Here is a 12,928-nt window from a genome sequence, read left to right on the forward strand (position 1 = left end):
CCGAGCCCGGCCCGCGGGCCGGGCCGGGTACGGGCTTTCGGGCCGGCCCGAGCCCGTGCACAGCTCTACCCCATATCCCTGGCTGGGGAATAAAGTTCGAAGAGCACTGTCCAATCGGATGGACCGAAGTAGACGGTGGTGTTACCACCCACGGCCGGGCAGGTGCGGGCTGTTCCACTCTCTCGCAGCTGGGTCGATGAGAAGGGGGAGATGCTGACTAATCCAGCCCGGCTGGAAAGGAATCTCCCGCAGTCTTCCAGCGGTGAATGAACTTGCTTCCCCGCCGGGTGTCCAGAACACGAGTCGGGGACACAGAAGTCTTCAATTAACAGCCAGCGTGACTGGCGCCGCCACGTCGCCTCTGCTTCCTTTGTGGTTGCGCTGACAATACCTCCTGCGCATCTCCTGCCTTCGTCGCTGCTGCCACGGTCACCTGCACTCCGCTTCACTAATCCACCTACGCTCGGAGAGGGGCATTCCAAACACCCCACTGCACCACCGCCGTCGCGAGGTCGTCGGCCTCGTCGACTGTTCACGGTAGCTGCTTGATCGGGCCCACGTGGCCAGAAGCACGGTCACGACACCCCCTCTTCGCATCTTTGGAGCTTCAGTAACCCGTAGGTGCATGATACGAGCCTCAATACACAAACCTCAACGGCACAGCCGCATGGCTGCGATCTTTTGAGAGAGATTGTATGTACAAGAGCGTGTGGAATAACAAGAAGCCATGTCTAGGCGTGTTAACTCCCCTCAGGCCAGACCGGGCTTCGCGTTACCCTGGCCGCACCTGCACTGTACATGAACGTATTCATTCGCTTCGCATACGCGCAGATACTTAGAGAAAATAATCGGCGAAAGAAATGTTGAGAGGCCTTGAGGCTGCTAGCGACGTGGGGAAAAAAAAACAAATTATGAGTACCGGCGTATCCTTCAGAGCCAGAGCCGTAGTAACAGGCGCCCTACTGTTTCAACCTTGTGAGTGATTGCCTCGTGGCTTTAACCACTTGCGTTAAGCGGGCGCTGTTTAAGTGCAAAGCCGCTCGGCAATGTAGTGCGCATCTCAGACAATGCACAAAACGTGGACGGCACGTCTCCGGACGCAAAGTTTATTGTCCGGACAGCAAGTGAATAAAACTCTGTCGCTTAGAATTCCCCGTAGCTCTGATGATTCTTTATTTGTTTCTTCATTGATTCTTTATATATATATATATATATATATATATATATATATATATATATATATATATATATATATATATATATATATATATATATATAGAGAGAGAGAGAGAGAGAGAGACAGGACAGGTGTAAAACTGAAGCTGAATCCCCATTGTTCTTATCTGCCTAGTCTCGTGATACCAAAAGAATAGAAGCGCAAGAAGATGACGTGTCTTGAAGTTGTCACAGTCAGGTATAAGTAAGCGTGGAAGTTAGAGCAGTGGTTGTGGACTAGACCAAAACCATGAACCTATTAAAGGTAACCATTTTGCTGGCGTTTGTTGCAGGGGCCCTGGGCAGGAGGTTCAATTTCTGCTCCTTGGCGAAGGAACTCCGAAAACATGGCATACCGAGGCGCCAGATACCAAACTGTAAGTGCGCAAAACACCATAGAAATCAGCAGGTGATTTGACCAAGTCTGGTCGCTATTGGGGCTCTTTAAAAGCTTAGAACTGCCGCGTTGGAATTGAGTTAGCGACGAAGCTTAAAGATTTGAGTCACAGCTAGAATTATATCTGAAGAAACCATTATCGTCATTGGGCGAATTGAGTTAGGGCGGTTGCCCGGAAAGGGACTCTTCCGATGTTTCCCTCTTACACTTTCTTACGCGAGCTGCGCTCAGTTTTCGACGGCGAATTTCCTAATTTCATCGCCCCTCGCTCTGTATCCTTCCGTTTCCCTTGTGGTTCTATCCGCAGTGATACCTCTGCATGATTTGTGCTGTTCTCTTTCTATGCGTTAACAATACGAATCTATTTTTTTTTTCGCTTGCTGCTTACTCTCTGCTGGAACTTTTTTTTTTCAGTCTCTTTCGCAGCCGTGCATGTTTAAAACCCGATGGTTTGGACACTTTGTGATGATTGTACGTTTCCTTCCCTTCCGACATATATGAGATCACACGTATTCCAAGTATACTCTACCCAATTATTGAGGCGATAGATTTAAAGGCCCCGTTCACCAGAAATGTGGTGTCAGTCGTCATTGTCGGCGTTGTGAGCGACAGACCGCGGGCATGGCTGTGGCAGGTGGGCCCCAGAGAGGAACCTGGGAGGCAGGTGGGCCACCTATAGGTCACGTGACCTTGCGGCGTAAGCACAACCTGCCCACCGGATAGTGAGCAAACTGCCCACCGTCACACGTGGCTGTGCAATTAATGATTGGTCGATCGGGAAGAGCAACCTCAGTCGCACAAGGCCCACCGCTGTTAGCACCTGCCATCGGCAGGGCAGCGGCGCATCGCCTAACCGCTGCACCACTTCGCCAGAAGGGGTATGGTGACTCCCAAGGATCTACGAATGTAGAGCAAAGAATGACTTTCTGCATATTGTTTATTTGAAATTTTGCAAATACAGTTGTTCGCCCTGGAACCGAGGCAAAATGTGACATACAAGTCACCTGACTGCGCTCTCGGCACCAGATAAATGCAGTGTAACAAGGCAATAGGCACGCAGCAAAAAAAAAAAAAAGTCAGTTACAAATCATGGACATGATACATAAACATTCAATAATACTCAGGAGCAACAACACATGAAAGAGATCGTTTGCACAACATAGGAGAACATTTTGTAGTAGAGTAGATGCGATAATACAACAAGAATGGAAAACAAACATTTACATATGTTTCACAAAGTACAGTTAGTTTAGCTTTTTTTTCTGGAACGTGAACAAGGAGGATGATTGATCTATTATATCAATTATATCAGGGTAAGTGCTTGAAAGGTCGGGATTTTGCCACTCAACTAATTGGATTCGATACCCAGTTCTTATTCGAGGTTTTACAAAGTTAATGTTTCTAACATATGAGAATCAACCGATTACATTATCGCGTCATACATTTAAGGAGAGCTTAAGTATTCCCTCCAACCTTTTTTCTTGCTACTTTTCTCGATAATGTGCGTTGGCCGTGGTAACATCTGGAAAGTAGATATTCTTAGTGCATGGCCGGGCGCGTCTCAGCCGGGAGTTCCGTGAGCAGCCTTCAGTGAACTCGGCTATGATGTAACGTACAGGGCAAACTGGACGGCAACAAGAACGACAGAAGAGCTGACCTTAATCAGTCTCGGCGCAAAAGCACTTTGCGAAAAGAGCGTGTGGAAAACTTGCAGGACCATAAAGCTCGCACTTCTCACATCGCTGCCACATTGATTTCACGATGTTTTCTCGTTGCTTTTTCGCACTGCTCTTCACAGGCTTGCGTTCTATGATCTTGCAATTTACAATAATTTTGTCGATGGGTGCCCCTAAGTTTGCCTCTTGTTCTCTGTGAAGAAATGGTTTCAAGCTTTGATTTTAGCCATTACGAAAAGGGCTGCGCTATAAAGTTTCAAGTCAGCGCATGCGTCGTTACATTTTTTCCTTATTATTTTTTTTTGCACTGGTTCTATTTGCGTAGTTCGTTACAGTCAGTACAGAGCGGCATGCGCGCGTTCCGTTGTAGTTCCTCCGGTATCGGGCGCTCCAGCTCATGAGGCCGTTCCACCCATTCTCCGCGAAGGTGTCGAGGTGTCTTTTGACGTCTATTCGCGGTGATTTCTCTGAAAATAAAGGCTCTCTCGGCGCAGGTGCCACCTTGAATGCTACAGCTTCTCGTGCCTTGATGCATGGGTCCATTCGTTGCCTTTGTTGCCTACATGCGCAGGCATTAAACGTTTTTCAAAAGTGTACGTAGAAAACTGCTGCACTCTTGCCTCACATACACGTATACTTATTATGCCCCTTCTCATAGATCCTGTCCATATATGATTGAGGGATTTAGCAAGCTGCAGATAGCGCTACATCTCTTATCCGAGAACAGGTTCTTTCTCTGCCTTTCTATGCCGTTCTTAATAAAGCACCTGCTTTGACAATGCAAAGAGAAAGTTTCAGCGCCAATAGGAAAAGCCACCGCAGACAAGTGCTATCAAGCCTAATCTAAGCAAATAGTGCTGTGATTCTGTGGGAAAGTTGGCTCATACTCGTAAATTAAAGCAAAGTCTCATGTAGACGACCTGAACGTCTACATCGTTGTTTTGGCTCTCTTCGTAAAGCTTTTGAGTCTTTTCAAGTGGTGAATAGTGTATGCTGTGCATAGGAGCACAATATGCTACAGGCTTGCTTCTTACACGTGGAAGAACATTATAAAATTGCAAAAAGATGATAACAAAAAATGCGGAAGTTTGTTCGCTCTCGGTAAGCGAGACAATAGTTTTGTGTCTGCGACCGCGTTTGGCGCAGTTGGTATTATTATGGGATGCACGGTTTTGTCCTCTTGGGCTGCAGCACAATGCTCCAGCTGCATTGTAACCCTCTCCCTCTACCCCGCGGACTTCCCCTCGGCCTCTACGTCCGCATCGCAGCTGTCCAAACGCCCGCTGTAACGCGAACACAAAGCCCAAGTACGACACGAGTAAAAACGAAGGACTTGGGACACAGCTGGCCACAAGTTGCTAAATACATCCATCGAAGATAAAAAAGGGTTGGAGAAAAGATGACCACCTTTATTTTTTAAATATATATTTGAGAAGTGCGGCACAAGGCACATAGCCTGAGAAAAGGGTGTGGATATGTAGAAGAAAGTAAGATGGAATGTCGAGAAGTTTTTCCAAGGAAGTTTAGGGGTTCGCCTTTCGCAGTAGCGTTATGTTACGTGCCACAGGCGCTTTGGTGAAGTTTGGCCAGAGTCCTTCAGTACTTTTCTTAGCGCCGAACCGTGCATGAAAAGCGGCCAGTTAGTGGCGGGCGCCTTTAACCAAAGCAGAGTACTTCAGTACTTTTCTTCTTGAAGTACTCTGCTTTGGTTAAAGGTGCCCTCCACGAATGGACCGTTTTGTATGAACGCTTCGGCGCTTACTTTGACTGATTCCCATGCAGGGGACTTATCTTCGATAGCAAAGAGGTCACTGTTTATTTTTGTGTTGCGGTCAGCAGGACACTGACCTCTTTCTAAAACATGTCTAGCAAATACTGCCGACAAGAGCAATCAAACCCAAATAAGAAAAGTAGTAAATGAAACAATAATTCTAACTGAATTATGGAATCGTTCACTTATACACTGTGCAGAGGGTCTGTACTTGGGCCTGTACTAATTTTAGCCTGCCGCTTTTTTTTTTTGCAGGGGTGTGCCTGGTAAATTCCGAAAGCGGCATGAACACAAAGGCAACAAACCGTAACAGAAATGGCAGTACAGACTATGGCCTTTTCCAGGTAAGCTTTTTGTTTCCATTTTAAGCCAGTTGGTTCATTGTTGAATATAACTGAGCGATGAAGGTAGCAACAAGCGAGATCTATAAAGGGCATACAGTGGGAGCACTTGCCCAATATTACGCATATGAAGCCAAAGCTAAGTGAACGTGAAGTGCCGGTATGATTGCGTCAAAGGCCAACTCAAGACGAAATGAGCGCATGTACAGCGTTCTCCCTGCCATACTGTTGCCTTTGAGGGCAGTTTTACTTTCGGTTTATTAGAGGCAGTTACATGAATTTTTTTGTTGTTTTTGTGGTCTTAGATTAGATTGAATGCATTAGAGGCCTCTTCAAAAAGATGTGATGGAAGTCATAAAATTTGCCTTTGGCTTGGGGGAAGTGACGCCAACAGACAGAAAGTAGCAACTATATGTTTCGATGTATCTTCATTGCATCCGAGTCGTCACCTCTAGACACCTTTGGGCGGAACGGGCACATTTACTTTTCATAAAAGGCCCGTGTGACTCTTCAGAGGGCTTGATATAGTTTTGGCTCTTCTGTATGAGTACAGCTATATTAAAGCTCATTTAGGCTCTCTTTCATCGACCGCAGCTCGTAATGGAAAGACATTTGCTCACTTTACATAAATATTAAGTAATTCTAAAAGTTTCAAACCTGTCACCACAGTAACTCCTTGGACTATCCCACGTCGCGTGAAGCATTAAAATTTTCACGTCTACTTGTAACTTCAAAACATTAAAAATTTAATCAAGACAACACTTCCATGAGCATACAGCGAACTCTGCTAAAAATAAAACAAGAGTTCTGTTATCGCATGAAAAGACCTTCTTGTCCCTTGTCATCATTTCTGGATGAAATGAACTTGAATGAACGTTGCATCTTCCCAAGAACATCGAAAAACCTAACTTGATCAAAAATAATTCAGAGCCCTCCTCTACTGCATACTTGACTTCCTGCATGGTTGTTTGACACGTAAAAATTGATTATCTACTAGTTTTTATTACCTTTCTGGAAAGGAAGAATGGGGTTTGAATATTTGTAATCGCCACACGTAGCCACTAACGTGGGTGAATATCCTGAAACGTCGAAAAAGAGAAAATAGCATCGTAAGATATGAAAAAAAAAGAGAAAAGTGGGCAGCGCTCCCGGCTAAAAAGAATACATGCAAATGAAAAAAAAACATGAAACAGCGTGAAGTGGAAACCTGAAAATTCACGTCTGTACAACTTTCAAATGTAAAAAGAGAAAAAAAAAAACAGCATTTGGATTTTGGGTACGCAATCTGCAGCTACTGCAGATATATATATATATATATATATATATATATGTATATATATGATTTTTTTACCGTTCACAAGTTTTTACTTTTAAAACTCTAAGAGATATGTCGGTGAGGTCAATGCAGGAGAATTGCACGGCAAGGCGTACATCATGTACTTGATCTTGATAAATAATTAGGTGATTAATTAACTAAAATAAGTAATGAACTTTTTAATTTTTGATTTTAGGAGAAAATTTTGTATTGCGAACTTAGACCATAAACGGGGTAGGTGAACCGTGTTTTTTTTTAATTTCTTAATCGGCAATGTAGTTTGAAGTATCGAATGTCAAAAATACGCCTTTGAAAGCTCGCTGAGTAGACTCTCCCGCAATGCATATTTATAAAATGGCTTCCCTCGCATTTATTATTCATCAAATAAAACGCGTTTGTGTATTTTTATGGTGTAAAAGAAGTTAACTTGAATTCGACGACGGCACTGAGCACAGAAACACGATGTTAAGATAAGCTAATGCGGGAAAGTCAGCTCAGCGAGCTGTCAAACGCGTATTTTTGATGTTCGATATTTCGAACCACAATGCCGATTAAGAAAGTTTAAAACTTGAGCTCACCTCCGGTGTTAACGGCCTTAAATTTTGCAGCAAAATCTTACCCTTATAATCTAGAATGCAAAAATTGAGTAGTTAATTTTAGTTAAATTTTCGTCTAACTATTAAGCTGTATAATCCACCTACAATCCACCTGCGCAGCCCGCACCGGCGCAAAGTCCGAAGATTTGAAATAAGAATCTGTACACATAAAAAAAAATAAAAACACCCCGTAATAGAACCATTATGCACCGAGACACGCGTCACGAACTTGCGACTTGTGAGCGCGATGTTATTTGAACTTCTTTAGCCTAAGCAAAACGTTTTTTTTTTCATTACGCGTTAATCTGTGGAAGAATCTATCATAAAATTTTGCTTCCATTGAGTACCATTTTTGTTTTCTTTTCTATTATGTGACCGTTGCCAGATCAACAACGGCTACTGGTGCAGCCCTGGTCGTCATAACATATGCCGAGTCAAGTGCAGAGGTAAGTTCAGCTTGCACTTACAGACAGCTGCATCGGCATCGACAAGACTTAACGTCGGGTCAAAAAGTTATTGGGACTTTTACAGTAGTTCTTTATTTTTGAAATGTCCCGTGCACGCAAAATAAATTCGCATGTTTAAGTGCACGTCAATAAACTACACTATATTAAGGGCACCTAGCTAATATGTCTTAAACAGTTGCCTTTCTTTCAACGGTAAAATGCTGCTTTTGAACTGTAATCAGTGCTGTCGATTTTAACGACGGTTTTATGTTAAAGCCACAATGCCATGTTCTTACTACTTGCAATTAATGAGAAAACACCGTAAAAAAAGGAACAGCAGGTAAATAGCACGTAAACAGAATGAGAGAAAAATCTTTTATTAAATACACATACACGCAAGGCTACAAACAATGCTAAGTCTTTTGCTCTCTGTTATGGCAAGGACAAAAGATAACGGCGCTTGTATTGGCTGAGCACAAGCCCAGCACTCATGCAATTCACTTTATCCACAGCTCTCCTCTCCGACAATATCGCAGCGGCAGTGAAGTGCGCCAAGAAGATTTACAAGAGTTCCGGATTCAATGCTTGGTGAGTGTAAACATTTAGGTCAAAGTCACTGAGCCGTATCTGCGGCCATCCTTCGCCGATAAGAAGTTATGAGGTCCTTCGTTTAGTTATTTTTTTCGTTTGCAGCAGGTAAGCTGCAACAAGTGCACAACAAAAGCACCGTTTATGCTCACAGTTCAACAACAAATTTTACGAGACACAGAAATAACTTGCACGAAAAAAAAAAAACTGTCCAAGCGATTCTGATTTCAGCCTAATGCCTTGCTTCTACTCGGAGGCAACCATGCCCCTTTGTTTTGCAGGCTATAAAGAGTGATCGTGGCGTCAACAGAGAGATTTAGCCTAGTTTAAACGCATTCCGGGCTAGTGAAGGCCTCTTGCGCACGCGCAATGGGAGGGGCACCGTTGGCAGGGGTGGCGTCAGGTGGTACGTCTGCGCATGCGCAGACGGCACCCGTATAGTCGGATATACCTCTGCGCTATAGTAAGTATTCGCTATGCTAAATCTCTCTATTTACTGCAGCTCAAGACGTGTCAGGTGAGAGTCACGAAGAAAGATGAGCCCGTCAAAGAACCACTTGACGGAATGTTCGGACTTCTGAGTGTTCGTTCCTTGCTGGATGGTTGCCTTGGCGGCCCAGCTCATAGCAAAGTGCTCGTCTTTCCGTAGGACTGCACAAAGTCTTGAAATTTCTTTATTTTTCTTACCCATTTTCTTTCGTTTCTAGCGCACCAAGCCCAGTGATTCAATTGCTTAACGCTCTCATTGCCCGGTTGATAAAAAAAGATCATTCATGTGAATATTTTGACAGTGAAGTGATGAAAAATGGGAGGAAAACTTAAGCTCCGCCTTTAAGGTTATTAAGCAATAGCGTTAATGTCTCCCTTCAGCGGTTTCTCTACACACACAGTCACTGTCAACTGTTCACACAGTTAATTATTGCTGTTAATTATTCACATAGTTATCACACTTATACAACGCAGTTTCCACATTCTTGTCTTTGAACCTTACACACTTAAGTTTACGCTAGTAATTGCTCTCATTAGTATCTCGCTAATCAGCTCGTTTCCAGCTCACTCCACTAATTGCTACACTACTAAGCTGCAAATGTCGGTAGAATGCCGGTGGAATGCCAGACTGGTGACCCAAAGGTCGCGCGTTCGAATGCCGACAAAAATGTCTGGAAATTCTTCTTTGCGTAAAATTATTCACTTTACGACGTTAAATCTTTGAAGAGATGCGCCCAGCTATAATTTGCGAGTCCTCTTTTCAATGATTTTCATTCCAGACGTCCACGCGTGACGTCACGAGTGTCGTCACGCGTGACGTTGGTTTTTGGACGCAACAATGGTGCCGGTACGACGCCAGGTTTTCCGCTAGATGGCAGCCTTAACGCTGGCGCGTTAAAAGCAAACAGTCTGTTGGAGTGATTTCTGACGTTCGCACTCGACGGCGCCGCTAAGCAAGCCAACATGTTTTCCTGCACTGCAGCGAAATTTTTTCAGGATGCCAGCATTCTTACAGGTAGATAGTTTTTATTGGGCGCATCCAATGCGTAAACAGCCTTGATATGTAAGTAGCTTCAGGGAGAGGCTTTTCAAGCTGCTAACAGCAGTTCTTGTTCTCACCCCTTATGTCTTCCTCGGTACATACTATCAAGCATTTTCTCTTAAATTCTTTTACGAAATTCAGTTCGCATTCGACTTGGCTTTGTGCAAGTCGAGCTTTGTGCAAGCTAGTTAAATTACTAGCTTATAAAACATTAATTCGGCCAAAGTTAGAATACGCATCTGCCATCTGGGACCCCGCTCAACTTAACCTAACTAACTGTATTGAACTTGCCCAAAATCGCGCCGTTCGATTCATCTACTCAAACTACTCATACTACACCGGTGTTACTTCCCTCAAAAATAATGCATGCCCACCTAACCTCAAGCAACGTCGCACAGTTGCAAGGCTGTGCTTGTACCACAAAATGTATCATAACTTTTCTTACAACTGTCCTATCCAGCCTGCTCATCGTTCTTCAGCCCGCAAAAGCCACCAAAATGCCGTTTACGCACCTCCTGCTCGCACCGTGACCCATCTCCATTCCTTCTTCATCCAAACAGCGCGTGACTGGAACAGTCTTCCCACAAGTACCATCCTTCATACAAACCCGGACCATTTTAAGAAAGCCATCGAAAAAATGTTATTAGCACCAGATTGCTAGCCCACCCCTCATGTAAAGCCCTCACCCGAGGGCCCTTGAGGTATGTGTAATAATAATAATAATAATAATCTAAGAATATCCAGCCCCTTGCTCATTTTGTGTTGTCAAGAATCCTATCTTCCTTGCCCTTTCTCTCCAGCGAATGTACTGCAAGTGCTCTATTCTTTCCAGGTACGGTTGGAAGGCGAAGTGCCGGGGAAGAAATCTCAGCCGATACGTCAAGGGCTGCAAGTACTAGGGAATAAACTGTACCATCTTTTTGCCGACGTAATTCAACCGTTCGCTCCACCTGTTCTGAAAGGCAGTAGCCAATCATGTAAGCGGCAAAAGTATAATAAAAAACGGCGGAAGCTATCACGAGAGGCGACCCAGCATCAACACCAGTAATATCTGGGACTACTAGCACAACAATATGACTTTTTTTGTCATCAAGGCTACAACTAAGTAATAAAATTACCAGAGTTTTAACTTGGTTAAAACTATTATAGTGCGAAAGCATTCCCAAATCGCCAAGATCAAATTTTGACAATAGCCCGGGCCAAATTTGAAGGTCGTCATCATGTCGGGCACGCTCAGTTACGGTCGGACATCGATTTCAGTCCATATCGGCCGAGGTTTAAATTTCGGTGGTGGGCCAAACCTTGGGGATGGACCGGGCCAAATTTGGAGTCACCATCCTGTTGGGCGAGGTAAAATTTGGGGACGGCCGGGCTAAATTTTGAGGCAACTGTGTGTTATGCTTTTTTTATCATTTTACTTAACATGGCGTTGTTGTTGCTAGGCAACAGCGCAAGAACGATCCAGGTGACAAGATTCTTGGTCTGTGTTGGTGAGCGTATGCGCACTTTCGCACTAATAGCTACCAGTAGTAGTCCTACTGCAACAACAAAAGACCAGCTGAAATAAAGTCATGAGAATTGTCTGCATCTCGGAGATAGCATTTGCTGATAGCCTTTCGAATCCCCGTACTCAGCGGCATCGACAGAAGGTTCACTTTCTTGCTACCTCATGGGATAGGTGTTAATATCGGAAATAGGACTCACGGCGCAAGGCGACCCATGGTGCAATACGACGCCATAATTATGCAATAAAGAGGTCACGTGCCCTTCTGACGTCGTCACAACTGCCCTGATGGGCCATCGATTGGTCGAGGGAGGTCACGTGACTTTATGACGTCATCACAATTTGCCCACCATAGCAGGTGGCAACCTGGCTACCAGATTGTAGCTACCTGTTCACCATGGCAGTTGGACCCCCCAAAATTGCAAAGGACCCCATAAATTTTGGAAGGTGGATTAGTGAGTCATATTTGTATAATCCCATAGGATAGTCCAATGGAACGTGCTCTAACATGCTTGAGTTATCACTCATGCATACCATGTAAGGACAAAGTAACTCGTTTCAATCAGAGCTTCGGCGGGATAATCACAAGAAGAACATTATGCACTCACTGTCGACGCTGTAAACAGCTAGCTAAGGACTATCGCCTTTTCTTCTTAAATAATGTGGTTAAGAAGGCCCCTAAGTTTTATTTAAACAGTTTCAAGCAGCCCAAAGCATCTGGTAATCGATTCTGCATACTGATAACCTTGCTGTTTGATGCCACTTTTGCTCTTCTTAGAGGTAGTTTACGACGCCGGATTAATTAAACTACTTTGTGAACATGAAATTACGAGCAGTGGTGTGCGTATAGTCCTTTTCCTAACCGAATCGAGTACGAATAATGGACCCTCGCTTCCGAATCGAATGCGAATAGTGTAGCTAAAAACCGAATCGAATAGTGATAGGACCGCATGGAAATACGAATCGAATATTAGTTCGAATATTCGATACTTGTGCGAATATTGGTACAAAACAAGGAATCGCGCTAAACATTGAAGCGCCAGTCGTGGCACTGCTGAGCGGTGCTATAAATTTAAAACTAATGAAGTTAAACCTATAGCTGCTAAAAGACGAAGCGCCTATCTTCACTATCTGGTCGGAATATAGGAAAATTACCAGTTGCTTAGTTTGGTCAAATACCCTTATCCCAAGCATTTCACTCGAGAAAAGCCAAGCACCAAGCCGGAGGAAGCCTTTCGCTCATTAGACAAACTGTGGGTATCCGGCGGCAGTAGAACCACACCGCAGGAAATGAGACTGGGGGGCCCCCATATGGCCACCGAGGTCGAGCATCAAGGCAGGGTTTCGCTGAATTTTCTCGAGTCCTGCCGCGTACTTCATTCTTAGAGGACATGTACAATAATTGTGAGCACCGCCAGACAAATGGACCGTTCATACTTTTCGCGGAAGGGTGGTGCGCGGCGTCGGTGGGGGCCGTTTTTGGAGCATTCGTTGAAGAGCAAATACGGCGGGCGTTATTCGAAACTCCTGCCATTATTCGAAACTGTT

The 12,928-nt window shown here is 44.3% G+C and overlaps 1 protein-coding gene across 1 annotated transcript; it reads left to right on the plus strand.

Moving 5' to 3' along the window:
- Positions 1 to 1,434: 1,434 nt before the first annotated feature.
- On the plus strand, positions 1,435 to 10,836 carry LOC149358233 (lysozyme c-1-like). Its single transcript, XM_089568802.1, has 5 exons — positions 1,435 to 1,592; positions 5,315 to 5,403; positions 7,697 to 7,757; positions 8,270 to 8,345; positions 10,709 to 10,836. The coding sequence occupies exons 1-5, from the start codon at positions 1,466 to 1,468 to the stop codon at positions 10,773 to 10,775; spliced, it is 420 nt and encodes a 139-aa protein (XP_089424928.1). The 5' UTR covers positions 1,435 to 1,465; the 3' UTR covers positions 10,776 to 10,836.
- The last annotated feature ends 2,092 nt before the right edge of the window (positions 10,837 to 12,928 follow it).

Source organism: Amblyomma mixtum, chromosome 2 (assembly GCF_055824585.1).
Source record: "Amblyomma mixtum isolate Tamu chromosome 2, ASM5582458v1, whole genome shotgun sequence".
Classification (NCBI taxonomy): domain Eukaryota; kingdom Metazoa; phylum Arthropoda; class Arachnida; order Ixodida; family Ixodidae; genus Amblyomma; species Amblyomma mixtum.

Coding starts and splice junctions, on each gene's coding strand:
- LOC149358233 (XM_089568802.1), top strand. CDS start 1,466: ATGAACCTATTAAAGGTAACCATTTTGCTGGCGTTTGTTGCAGGGGCC. Junction 1,593..5,314: donor GAGGCGCCAGATACCAAACT/GTAAGTGCGCAA, acceptor TTTTTTTTGCAG/GGGTGTGCCTGGTAAATTCC. Junction 7,758..8,269: donor ATGCCGAGTCAAGTGCAGAG/GTAAGTTCAGCT, acceptor CTTTATCCACAG/CTCTCCTCTCCGACAATATC.